At 36.9% G+C, this 14518-nt stretch overlaps 1 protein-coding gene and 1 long non-coding RNA gene across 5 annotated transcripts in view; one reads left to right on the forward strand and one right to left on the reverse strand.

Annotated features, from left to right (window-relative positions):
* The window catches only part of LOC125696571 (von Willebrand factor D and EGF domain-containing protein-like), a 168961-nt gene that overhangs the window by 112777 nt on the left and 41666 nt on the right, over positions 1-14518 (forward strand). For both annotated transcript variants that reach the window (XM_048952370.1, XM_048952371.1), the window contains exon 21: positions 13017-13901. In XM_048952370.1, coding sequence (XP_048808327.1) covers positions 13017-13901 — 885 coding nt within the window. The remainder of the gene's footprint in view (positions 1-13016; positions 13902-14518) is intronic.
* LOC125696577 (uncharacterized) overlaps positions 1-14518 on the reverse strand; it is a 191408-nt gene that overhangs the window by 41139 nt on the left and 135751 nt on the right. The gene's annotated exons all lie outside the window — the stretch shown is intronic.

Raw genomic sequence — 14518 nt, forward strand, 5'->3', positions numbered from 1 at the left:
CAAGGCATCTGTTCTCCAAGGTAATCTGTGAAGATGATGATGAACAAAGTGCCATATAAGAACAACTACAGCAGCAATATGATGGCAACAGATAATTAAAACATTTCAACAGCATCCCTTGTAGCCTAAGCAGCAATCTTCCTTTGGGAGTTCTGAACTCAGCTGGCCCATTAATCTCTGAGGACTGATCATTAGAAGAGGTCTTCTGTTATGACAGGAGGAAAGCTGGGTCCTGACCTCAAGCAGAAAATGGCAATATCATAGCAACCACTTATCAGTCATCCAATCTTGCTCTCTCTCAATGAAATTCTCATAATTCAATGCATAGTTCTCTAGGGATAGTCTGGATGGCTGTACTCTTTTCTCTGCACAGAGTGATTTGCCAAGAGAACTGATGTTTACTCTCTAATAAAAGTAGTTATTAGGTCAAGTTCCCTGTTTTTCCTCTAAATCTGTTTCTTAAGCATTCGAGACAGACTCACTTGAAACATATTAGGGTATTCCCTGACCTCCTACACTTTACAAACCTACCTTCACTCCTCATTCTGTATCCAAATCAATGGCTATTGCCTAGGTGTTGTATTTTAATGCACACTTTCAAAGCCAAAGCAATTTTACTGTTTAGGGTGGATATCATCCTGTCTTTTTGGACTATAAATTGATTTTAGCCAGTTCTCAGAATTTAAAGGTCACAAAAAATAAAACTAACATTTTCCTTGCTCTGTCTTGCAATGGATATGTACATTGTATTAGTTTATCTGAGGCATAATGTCAGCTATTAACTGTACTGTAACTTGGTGAAGCTGTAAAAGCAGTTGAGCAAAAATAAATCATAAATCACTATGCATATAAATAAAATAACACTTCTGTCACTGCCTAAAGTTCCACCTTGCCATTAATTGCATAATGGGATATATGTTATATACTGAAAAGGTCATTTCAGTGCTGCTGAATAAAACAAATATTCTACAGCTATTTATACCTTAAATCAAAACAAATCTTTAGCTCTCTTCTCAGTCTTAGAAACAATTTTCATTTTTTCTGGGCTTCAGGAACTGTAACTACATTACTTTCTATCTTTCTTGCCTTATGTAAGATGTCTGTATGTTCCTAAGCCAAGGGCAAGACTAGCCTTTAAAACAGTCATGTTCCTCAAGATTAAATGGGAGTAGTCCTTCATTTTTGTATTTAGAAATGAAAGAAATTTCCACAGCCTTATGTGTCCTAATTTATAACTAAAATGATTGGTTTAACTCCCTTACACATGTGCTTTGCTAGTTCAAGCAGAAGTATTGTACAGCATTGATGATTAAAAGATATCAGACAAAAAGGAATGAATTTTCAATTAACTTTACGTACAGTTACGGATTAAGAATATTGTGAAATCCTCCCTGTTAGAATAATAGCTTCTCTCTCTTGTAATTTACGCTGTCATTCTTCAAACAAAACAGAACAAATCCTCTTCAGCTTGCTGCAGTGCTTATGAAAGTACTGAGATTACATATGCCCCTTCTTCCCAACTCTAACTTCAATGTAAAAATGTTCATTAATTCCTATTTTGTACTTTCATTAGCTGTTTCAGACGTGAAGTTATACTCAATTGTTACTATTTAAGGATTAATGGATAAGTATGCTTTCACATAGAAATCACAAAAATTACCCAACTGCCTTTTTAGTCTACAGAGGAGAAAAAAGTACGCCAGAAGAAATTTTTTTTCCTAAGTCCCTGTGACAAAGAAGACGCACTTAGAAGCCCTTCAGTTTTGATTTCTAATCAGTAAAATACATTTGCTCAGCGTCGATATGTGATAGGTATAAATCTTTTGATGTACTTGGCATACTGCAAACTCCATATTTTCCACAGACAATTTTCTAAGCTCGCCTTGGCTGCTCTGCCAATAGTGTAGGGCTCACTTCTTTGCTCACATGCTTTACCTGGTTGGTTTCGGTAGTCTGTATCAGTTTAAATCAATCAGACTTGATGGCAATAATTTTTGAGGTCCATCAGATTAGTCTTGAGCAACAAAAATTCAAGTATCAAAAACCCTTGTGGAAATTCATACATAAATGATAAGTTTTAAAAATGCATTCTCATATGTAATGTTTTCAGGTAAGCAAAAAAAAAGAAAAAAGTATTTCTCTCCCTCCAAAATCCGTAGAGCAGATGACCTATATATTTTTTAATTTACTAGAAGCATCAACAGTCTCCTAACTTTGCTGTAAGTGCAATAAGAAAGAAAGTCTCAGGAATTTAAATCCACATTTCACACATTTGTTTAAAACATCTATTAGCTTTTTGTTGAAGAAGCACACCTGCTATATCAAACCTTGCCATATCATAGGCTGTGTTCTGAGCATAAAGAAAATGAATATATCTGGACGGGGATGCTGGTGATGTGACTGCAGGTTTCAATATCAGGTCTCATCAGATGCTACCTGTATTCTTCTAGGCTGTTTCATCACTTACAGTCTCAGAGATACCCATCTGTTTGAACTTTTTTTTTTTTAATCAGGTTAGAGACGTAGTTGTCATCACTAAAGATTTATTTTTTTCCTATTAGTAAATCAGCAACTTTACTGTACAAAGCAGTGCCACATTCATCACCGATAAAAGATTGCTCAGAGCCAGCTTGTTCTGCCTCTTCTGGTTTAAAGAGCCAAAGATCAGGGGAGAGAATTATTTTATGATCTCTGTAAGTGAGTTCTCTTCTTTCCATTCTGAGCACCACTGCAGACACTCCTGCCACAGCAGTTAATTTGCAGTATTGCAGACATTTGCCACTTGATATAGTTTTGGATTTGCCAGCTATTTGTTATGTTGACGTCCTCTATTTTATACTATTCCCGTACCTGCAGTGTGCTTCTGAATTCACTTTGATTTTACATCGGGGAAACCTCTGTGACCTTCTAATTTGCACCACTGTCAGATCAACACCCAGGTGTGAATTTAAAAGCTGAATACAGTATTTGAATTAAAGGAAGGGATTCATTTGAACACATAGTGCTCCAGAAGAGCACTAGCACATAAGAACCTATTATTCTTAACTTTCAGCTTTGAAATCATTGTTGTCATTGTTAACAGTCATCAGTGATCAATGTCCATGAAAAATAAATAACTCCTTGAAAACAAGACAATAAGAGTTTTGATTGCCAACACAAGGCTCCAGCTCTGGGGCTAACTGCAAGAGTAGGGACTTCTTGCTGCCTAGAACTAATTAAATGATTTTACTTCAAGAAGTGACTAAAGAACGTAGTGGAATCCTTTCATCAAACAGAATTGATGAATTTGCATTAAAAAGATCAAGGCTCAAATTCCAGTCTTACTTACAAGAGTGTAAATCAGAAATGATTCCATTAAATGAAGAGCATTGCCCTAACAGCATAAGCCTAGGGAGGATGAAAAGTGTGTAAATGTAGGAACATCACACACAGAACTTCCAGCTACAAAGTCTGTATGTACTGGCAAATATAGATACAACACTCACACACTTTACAGCATTCAGAGGATGCTGTACAATGAGAAAGCAATTGGTCCTGACTGTTTACGTGACACTTGGTTGAAGGCAGCAATATTTCAGTGCTGTACTCATCAGCTTTGAAGTTATCTGAGAACCTTGCAAAAAAAGATATAATAGAAATACAAAATAAATAGAAAATTAAATACTGCTTCTATCTGGCTCTGTATGGTAACAGATCTCAGCTGCCTATTCTTGTGGGCTCTGAAACTGGGAAGCATAGCCTACATCTGACTCTGACCATTGGAACCCTGGACACAGAGTTCACAGAGGTTAGAAATGATACACAGAGACATTCCATACAAATTTAGGTTCATGAAAAACACTGCAAGTATTTCTGCAAGTCATATACCAGTAATCATCAAGAGGGTGAGCCGGACATATTGGACATAAGCTGTGACCCTTTTCATCCCTCTGAGTAGGCAACTGCTTCTGAAAGGCCACTTCTGTACTTATCAGAGTCAAAAGAGAACCTGAGTGTCTTTTAGATGGCTTTTTCCTCCTTAGGAATATCTAATACAACATCATGGATTTTCAGAAAAAAATACAAGAGCCTCCACAGTATATGCTATGACCCACACATAATAACTAAAGTAGGCACAGTGGGAATAATATGTTTAGATAGTTTAAAATACAAACAGTTTCCAGCTTCACTGATCCTTATACTCTGTCAATCCAGAATTCGTTAAGTGCTTCCAATCCAGATGATATATTCAGGAAATGATGTAGCTCAGCAATAGAAGCCCAATGAAGCCCAAGCCATAAAACCACTAGGAAAGAGGACTAAGCTATATGCCATGAATAATATTTACATTCAATCAGAGCATCAAGCACAGATTAAATTTCTCTCCTACCAAGAATGTGCCATCTTTTGCTTAAGCAATCCCCATGCCATCATGACTTTTAAGTGATAATAACAACTCAGTCTCCAAGAAATAATCTATGGAGGATAGAGGCCCTATAGGAGTCTTTGTTGATGTTGTTTTCTTTTATTTTGGCTTTTTTTTTTTTTTTTTTTTTTTAATGTTAGAATAGAGAGCAAGATTATCTCCTTAAAATTTCCAGTCCTATTTAATCATCTGGCTATAACAGCTCTAGCTTTTAACGTGAGCCAACCCTGTTTCCACAAATTTGATAATGTTGTTGTTTTCTTAAAGGCACTTAGAAGCCTTTTAAAATTATAACTCATACTGGATCAACATCCTGGCCTCATTCAAGCGGTGCAAGAGTTTTGCCACTCAAGATGGAAGCAAACCCAAAAATAATGACAAGTACTGGTAAACAATACAAAGTGGAATTACATTACAGTGGGGAGAAAGGGAGACCCATTATCTTCTTTGTAGCTATTGAAGTCTTATATATATACATTTATACATATACATAAATATATATATATATATACACCTGCATGTATATGTATAAGAAAATGTACAGATAGTTGCCACTCCCATCAGTTGAAGATGTAGAAAACTCGTTAAAGCATGATTTCACTCAAGGTATTTATAACTGCTTTTAAGGTATTAAAATAGATTCATTACTGTTCTCCAGAAAGGCATAACTGAGATTGTTTCTTGGCTTTCATATGTAAAGTAACTCATTTTTATGTGTTTACAGCCCAAAACAACGTAATTACTATTTCAGGCCATTTACTTCTTGAATTTAAAAAAAAAAAAAAAAAAAGGTAAAATATTCAAATTTAAGCTATTTTTTCTTTGATGAACTATTATGGATTTTCTTTTGAAGAAATGTTAGAAACTTTCTTTATAATCTATTAATACATTCTAAAGGATTCTGCATAGAGGTTTCAGACAATTTGATAGGGATGCTTCAGAGAGGATCTGCCTTGATTTTTCCAGTTCTGCCTATATCTATCAACTTATTCAAGTCAATGGAAAGTCTAAAGGCCCACAAGGCATCATCAGATAAGAACACAGTTTTTATTAATTTTTCCATCTCTCTGAGTGCTGAGCTGAAGTAAAATATACTGCCAATTCCTGATTGGAAAATACAATTTAGTTTTACGAAATCTATCTTAATGCTGTCTTTATAGCTACTGAAATAATACAGTTGTGGTCTAAAATAATTGGAGAAGGAAGGGCACAAAGATGAGAGTAAAAGCTCAGGTCTGAAAGTTGCGCGAGGGATAACAAAAGAAAAGGCAAAGATGTGACTTTGGGGGGGTTAAGTGGATGATCCATAGTGTTTTCAAACACACCCATACTTCTTTACTTCCTGTTTTGTTAGCTGGAGGTTCAGAGAAAAATACAGGAAGAACACTTCCAAAAATTGCAGCAGAAAATGTTTTAGTGCCAATGAATGCATGGAGCAGAGAAAGAGAGTAACAAAGGAACAGAAAGAAACAAGTCTTCTGTGAGAAGGGTGAGAGCTCACCAAATATGTTGAGTTTTCCATCCCTGGAAGAGAGCTTTTCAATTAAAGCTTGAAATGAATTGGCATGTGGGATTGATGCTGGGAAAAGACAGTATATTTCTAAAAAAAAAAAAAAAATAGCCAGTTCATAAATATCTATAAGCAATCTAGAAAAGATACTGATAATGGAAAATATTGGAAAAGACAACTAAAAGAAAATAGAACACCGGGGAGCGTGTTCACATCTCCTCAATCAATAAATCTCACACCATTTTTAGAAAACACAACCTCACAAAACACAGCCTTTAAAATTTCCCTTGAAGGCTTATAAAAAGCATCACAAAAGACAAAAATAAATAAATAAATCCACAGCAGAACAAAGCTGCAAAACCCAAGACTCAACACTGCTTACAAACAAAGGAAGAAACTCTTTTGCTTTCCTCAGAGGCTCAGTTTTTCCGTATAACTTAGAGCTCGATGCCTTCTTGCAATGTCCTTGCACTTTACCTCCAATCCTTTGTGCTAGGAACAGTGCTAACTAAAAGCTAGACACCTCCTAGGAGCACAGATACATGCATCTTTCTTAAAGCTGCCATGCATTAGGGTAGGTCTCATGTTTAAAGGTTTTCTTATTTTCAGACCTGTGTGTTGTTCTAAAAACCCAGACATTGTTTTGATATTTGTTGAGTATGAAAGGGATTATTGTGAATTTTATGTATTCTTTGACGTTACCTACATGCTTCAGAAAATGTTCTCTAACACATAGTAATGCCATTTCTATGTTCATCATACATTTGTTCTTTTCTCATTCTCTCTCTTCAACAGTTGTTTAAATTCCTTGATATTTTCCTCTTTTTCCTGTTTTTCTATCTTGCCTCTGTATCCATTAAAGAAAAAAAATCCATATGCTCATTAATATTCTTTTATATGACTATCCATGCTTCACTGAGTCTATTGCAGAACCATTTGCCTTTTTCACAGCTTACTAGTAGTGTATGTTCTTCCCTTGATTAGTCAACATTCACACATTTCTTCCTCTCCCCTTCAATTCTATTGCCAGTTCACATCTAGAATTTGCCAAGTTCAAGTATAGTAACACTTCACCTTTCAATATTTGCTCTTTTGACTCTAGGCCATTTGAGTCAGTCACTATGAACAGCTTGGCTCAAATCAGGAAGGAAACATTTCTGCAAAACTGATCCCAGTGGTTCATCAGGTGCTTGCCCGAAGAGTTTCTTGTATCATACAGCCAAACTGCTTCAGTTACTTGCAGAGAAGTACTGCCTGACCTGTGGTTTTCTCTTTGCACCAGATATTGCCCCTAAGCAGAAAAGAGTACTGTTTGGCTTAGTAGTGTATCTGTACATAGGATATCTTGATTGTAGTTTCACAATTTCTAAGTTGTAAAAATTATTTCAGAACAGTTGAATAAGAATTTAACTTCCTCCATGCCGAAGACATTTAGAGAATTAACTTTTTCAGGCTCTACTACTTCAAAAAATTTGAGACTATCTACCAAGCTTTCCTTCATTGTGAATGTTTTTCTAAGGTCCTCTGGAACTCTGTGCACCGTAATGTAACACAACCTCTATGTTGAGGTAAACCAAATCCTCTTAACTTACTTAAAATACAGTTCACTATTTAGGAACTTTGAGTTTGGATGCTTCCAAGTAATGCCAAAGATAATCAACAGAATGCTCACAAAGCAGCAGACATGTCCATAGATTCATTTGCTGATATTTGTGGGAATTATCTACTCTGAAAGCAGGGAGATACCTAAATAAAGTTTAGTGGGTGAACTGGCTGCAGATCCCATGTTTTCTCCTTCACAATAGGCATTGAGACAGAATTGAATGATGTTATGTTTCAGGCATACAAAATATACCTACAAAATAAACTTGTATTGCAAATTTGCCAATAATGAATGGTTTTGCAGAATGATGTATGTACAGCTGAAGCCACATTTGACAAACAAGAGTCTGCAACAGAGGAAGGAATGGTTATAATGCCAGCTCATAGAATATTCCCTACTGCTCATGGAATTGGTAGGTAAAAGGGAAGAAAATTGCTCAAATAGCAGCAGCAACAGAATCTCATTTTCTTCTAGACTGAAACATAGTTCATGGAGAGTGAACTAGATGCTTTCCTTCTAGTTTTATAATTAAGGCAACGAAAAAGTGAATTAACACATAAGTGATGGTTTGGGAGCCCAGAGTTTACTGAGGCTGAATGTGACTATACAGATGGATGCAGAGCAGTGCAACTGCTTTGCTCATGTACTGACCTGTCTGGATGCAAGGCACAGTAGGTTCACAAACTGCTGAGCTGCATTAATTTAGCATCAGCCTAATAGTATGGCTATAGTCAGGCTATAGCCTGACTTATTTTGTCCACCTGTGCACAGTGAGTGGCATAGGCATAAGCTTCAGATCTCTTTCTGATTGGTGAATTCCAGATCTAGGCACCTCTTACAGAAAATACATTACTGATATCTTCTATTTCCATATTTTTCAAGGAGTGGATTAACTTAAGCCTGTGCTGATTTTGAATGTGAAGTGTATACCTAAACTCTTTTACACTGCAAGTGACTTTTCAATTTTTGTCAGCAAAACAAGGGTAAAGCATCATGGTCTCTAAACTGAAGCTACTGTCTAAATTTGTAATATAATTCCTACCTAAGTCTGAAAAACTCTTGTTTTTACTATAAAAATAATTCCGGGATTACACCCTCTGTACAACTTGGGAAGTCAAAGATGCACCTATTTTTAAAGGAGTTGAGGGATTTTTCCAGTTGAAGGTTTTGCAAGTTATTGTTTGCAATTGTAACCAAAGGGATCTCAGTGACTGGGGATATTCAACCAACTTCCAAATGTAGAGAAATTCAGGATGCCTGAGAGCAAGGAAGGGAGAATCAAAGTTTCATTGTTGGATATCCGGGAGGGGAAGATTTTAGGGCATGCTTGGACTGCCAAAGCAATGTAGCAATTAAATAAATTCTGAATCAGAAAAAAGTTATGCCAGAACTTCATCAAATAAAAATTAAGAGCTGATGGAAAAACAGAAGTTCCCTAGAGCTTCCTATTGACAGCTGCTCTGTTTCCCCTTTCTCACCAAGTAAACACAGAAAAAATATTAATGTGGCATAGCAGAGAGATAAATGGTTGATCTCCAATGCCCTGGTAACAAGGCTTCTTAAACCAGTGTAATTTTTCTGTTCTCTCTTGACATTTTAAATAAGATGTATGTGCTGGTGGATGTTTCAAATTTTAAATGATGACCCACATAGTGTAATATGTCAGAAGAGCATTTCTCTGTCGAGGTTCTTCTGAATGAGAAATGTGCTACACAGCATGTACTACTAAATGTTAATGGCTCTAAAACTACACAAATTGTAAATTTATTGAATTGTGTTAATAATGAGATGAATTCTTATACTCCTCACAGAATTCTGAAGCAGTTGTAACCTGATCAGAATTAAAGGTGTCCATAATGCTCCAAACTGACAGGTGAGAGAGAGAACACAGACAGATGATCTCACTAAGGAGAAGGAACCAATCTTCAACTGAAGAGTAGACTGGTTTGGGGAATTTTAGTGGATTAAAGGACAAAGCAACACCTGGATTACGACACAGGGACTACAGGGCAATGCTGATGTGATTACGTAAAAAAGCATGCTTACATTTAAAAAAAATAATTTTAAATTTCTAACTAATAGCTGTGAAGAGAAGCATGTCAATGGAGTGGTAGTAACTACTCATGTCTATAAGAAGTTTACATCAAGAGTGTGAGCTGTCAGCTATGGCTCTGAGTGTCTCCAGGGCATTATTTGAAGCTGATTGAGTCTAAGACTAGCGAAGACTTGGATAAACAGCACAGAGGAATAAGGTCACTGGCATGGTCCATTCTGTCCCAGGCAGAGAATGAAATTCCCTCTCTCTGAGAAATGATTGATGCCAGAAAGGAATGGGATTTTTCCCAGTTCAAGTCTAGACATAGTCTATTTCTGAAAGCTTGCAAATGCAAAAAATAGCTAGAAACTAAAAAGAGAGAAAATAGTTTAGATTGCTTTTCTGTGTTTCAGTGTTGTCAACTCAGCTTGGATTTTAGAGACTGTTGAGTGTCTGCTGTGTTTGTGAACTGCTATTTTCACTAGGTTTTATAGCTGTTTTATTACCTTCAGAATGAACGTGATCCAATTCATCTACGGATAACTAGTAGATACTATAAGATGCCATTCAGGCAAAAGAAGAAATCAGAATTTGCTGTACTTTAACAACATCACCGTGGCTTTGGCATGCATGAACCAGATACTGATTATGATGATTCTGATGTATAAACTTAATACAAGCAACACAAAGAACTTCAAACACTGGGTAAACCAACAATGGAGGGGTTTTCATGTGGGGGACTTCCAGCTCCACATAGATGGAAATATTCCAGTATTGAGTTGGATGAGGGATGGATTTATTTCTCTAAAATCTGGTCTCCTTTGTTCTGTTTTCTGCCATACAGGATCCATCTTGGCATTACACTGTACTTACAGTGGTTTATCTGCATTGATAGGAATGGAGTATCTTCCACACATTGCTGGAACAAAGCATCGGATTATCAGTCACTTATCCAAGACTGAAGAATTAACAGTCACTCCCACTGATGCACGTATCCCAGTTAGTACAGGCAGAAATACTTAGGGTAGTGAGAATGTATTTTTGTACCACTGTATAACCTTGAGCACTTTGTCTTGTCAATTTTTTTGTTATTTTCATCCAGTCCAATATGTAATCATACAGTGGCATCACAGAGAAAACCAGATTCACACAATCACATTTCTGCATTAATAATGGGTTATACATTTGAAGATATTGATCGACTGCAAGGAAAATAAATTGGAGTAATACAGAATTTGAGAAAGCTGCTGACTACAGACAACTGAGCCTGCAGTCTTTGTGTATATTTCTTTGGTTTGGAGTATTTCGATATCTGGAAAAATGCAGAAATAATTTTTCAGGTACACCAGAATAATTTTATCAGTTTCTAATCCGAACTAAATGTCACATATCTTTATAAGTAAGAATATGAAATAACGAAGGCTGAAAGAACACTGAAGCAGCCAAATTTGATCAATGCCAGGTTCCCATGTTAATATGTTAGGAAGTTTGATGGTCCATTGAAATAACGTGATAAGAAACCTTAATCTTTACATGTGGTGAACAAACAACCAAAGTCTATCACTGGTCTTCATTGGTATTTCTTTGAGATGTAAAAACTGCATTGTCATAGACACACTCCAACCACAGCACGTTCTCACTTACAGGGAAGGCTGAAGATTATTTGCAAGGTGATATAACCTATATCACCTCTTAAGGAATTAAAAGATTTCCCTAACTCAGGTAGACAGTAGATCCCCTCAGTAGCTACTAAAACTCATCCAGGATGAAAAAATATTTGATTACAATACAGTGGAAGGAGCTCAAAGCTGTAATCAGGGCTCATTTGGGAAATTTGTCAGAGAGATCATTTGGCCTTTCTCTACCATTCATGTTATTTCTGGTCCCTGAATCAAATTTTGTAAAGGCAGCAACAATCATGTATTACTTATAACTTTCTGTGGGGATATTTCTTTCATCTTTCTCAGGTTCACTGATAAAAATCCTTTGATTTTTCAATCTTTCATACTCTTGCTGCTAATGTCCTTCCTAGCTGAAGATCTCCTTTCTTCCATTCTGTGAAATGCATCATTAATCAGCCTTGTCCTGGACAGTAAAGTCCTGTATTTACCCATTGCTGATATCCATAGCTTGATCCAGCATCACGTACCACTCTAAAACATCATGCTTCAGGGCAACAAAAACTCATCTGCCAGCAGAAGAATGATACTGCTTACCAACTAAATAAACACAGCTTTTGGTTGTGAGGATTTCCTTTGATCTAGTCAACGTTCCAAGTTTCTTTTTGACCTTCGCCAAGTGCCTTTATCTCTTTCCTTGCTAACTATGACTAATTTCTACATCAACAGGAGTTTTATGAAATTGATTAATATTTATACTCAAAAGGTAGAGCTACACCTCGCATAGGGTTAACTCTAGAACCTCATAAGGCTTTTTTGTTCAGAATCCAATATATTCTGTTTCCTATGGAGTGAGTATGCCAGAACTGGTTAAAAATAGCTTCTTCCATTCATTAGAGTCAGCAGATAGCCATTAATCTTCCTGAAAGTATTGATTCAAACTACTCGTCTCCACTTCCAAGGCTCTTCACAGACTACCCTCTCTCCATCTATCATCCCTCCTTCCAACAGAAAATGTGGCTGGCTTTGTAACAAGTGGGTGACAGTTACAAACCAGCACTCTTTCTTACATGCTGCCCCTCACGTCTGGAGGGAGCTGTACACACTATTAACAAAGCTTTTCCATTTGTCTCCTTTACATGCTTTCCTCAAACTTTCCTTTGCCATAAGGACTGCAAAAGTCATACAATGATGTATTCAAATCTGCCTAGGACATGATCTTACCATAAGGACTATCTCATCATTTCTTCATTTCTCCATCTCTGATCTCTATCTGTCCCAAACTGCATTGTCTCATTCTTCTCCTAGACTGCAGGAACTTGAATGCAAAGTCCCTGCATTACGTACTGCCTAGCAGAACATCTCTCGTTACCCTATTGCAACATACACAGGTAACCAGAAATAAATCTTAGCTCAGGTGGTCACAGACTGAACAATGCCCCAGAGAATGGCACACAGTATCAAAACAACATGGACTAGCATAGGCTAAAACTGGTAAACCAGCATGGAAATTGCTTCTGCCTAGCTGTGACCTGTAACCTCAAATAATTATATCTGACCTTCACAGAATTTACTGCCTTAGGCTCTGTATTAAGCCAACATAGACATATTTCATCTCATTCACAAACAGCTATTCTGCAGTTCCCTATGCTATTACACACAAGATACAATGTGCTATTTCTGTACCAGCCAGAATAGATATGCCCTGAACGCAGACGACAGATTATCTCATTTTCTTCTAGAATTGATATTCTGTTGTTTGCTCATAATCTAAATGGTCCTAGTGTTTTCTTCAAACAACAGACTAGCAAATTTGACTAATATATATATTTCTTCTGCCCTAGTTTCAAGATCTTCCCAAAGCCATACAGATGTTGCTGAAAGAAATAGTGAAGATGCCAGAGGCTCTCATCAGGAAGGCAAGACATCAAGAAACATTTATTCCTTTCTATCCCAAACCCAAATTCCAAGGCAAGAAACTACATACTCTGTGGAAAGAAACCACACAGTTATTAATGCAGCATCCTTTACAATGAAAAGGAAGATTTCCCAGCCTCAGATGCTGTCAGCAAAAATACCTGATACAGAGTCCACTGTATCTGAGAAACAGACTTTTACTGAAAAAAGAAGTCATACACACACTTTCCTTCTGCATGAGGAGCCAGATCCCAAAGCAGCAGCTGTCACTGTGACTACTCCTACCCCTGTGCATTTTAAACAGTACAAGCCAGGAACAAGACAGACCATTTCTTCTCATCTCAACACAAATGCAAGCTCATTCTTCGCACGGCTGCATGCTGTACAGCAAGCTCGTTCCAGATACAGCTTATCTTCCAGGAAATGGCCCAGTCAAGTGACAGGCTCAAAGACTGAACTCTCCAAAAATCTTCCAACAAAGCAGCAGAGAGTTTCTTCTTTGGAAACATCCCTCACATCCCCTTTGCATGAAATAGGTTTTTCCCTTGACACAGCTCCACAGAGTGCCAGCGTCCTGCCTGGACCTGCTCCCCCAGCAAGGCTTACAGCACATACCACAACCTTCAGAAGAGCATCCAGTGTAGCAATGGGCCATGTAGAACTGCCAAAACCCATCAGTGGGTCCCATGAGAAAGTTCTCTGTGGTTCAACACCATGCTTTAGTGGTGTGCAGTGTGAGCTAGCCAAAGATGGAGAATTTAAATGTGGGTCTTGTCCCAGTGGATACAGCGGTAATGGAATTACATGTGAAGGTAAGGGGGGGGGGAAATCCTCATTCAAATTCTTTCATGCCTTCAAATCCAATCACTGTCCAAAATAATAAATAATTTTGATTACAAATGTAGAGATTTTTGCAAGCTGGAATCATACCGGTTTTCAAAACCAATTATATTTTAGAATAATGGAAAAAGTTATCCTATAACTCAGAAAAAGACCTTTCTGTGCACAAAAATGACGCATTTATTTGATAATATCTAATCTACTGAAACCAGAGATAGGTTGTGTTCTTGCTTACCCTTGCTTAAGGCCAGATTCATTCTAGTGAAGTCATTAGATTTGAAACCATACAAAACTTCTCCGAGAAAAAGTAAAATTGATTCAATTTGTCTATACAATGATACTCTATGAAGAACTAATTGTTCTACTACCTTAAGAATTACTTTTAAATAATTATCTAATATCCTAAATACAAAACCAAACCTGTTATCCAAAACAGATGGCACCAGAAAGGTATTCACAATATATTGACTTATTTATTAGACAGCTTAGAACACTTCAGGAAAGCAATAGTATTTCACACATTTTTAAAACAATGAGTTCCCTGACTGAGCTCTTGTTAATTACACCTTTTGTTGAAATCCCTCTGATA

This window comes from Lagopus muta, chromosome 8, assembly GCF_023343835.1.
Source record: "Lagopus muta isolate bLagMut1 chromosome 8, bLagMut1 primary, whole genome shotgun sequence".
In the NCBI taxonomy this organism is placed as follows: domain Eukaryota; kingdom Metazoa; phylum Chordata; class Aves; order Galliformes; family Phasianidae; genus Lagopus; species Lagopus muta.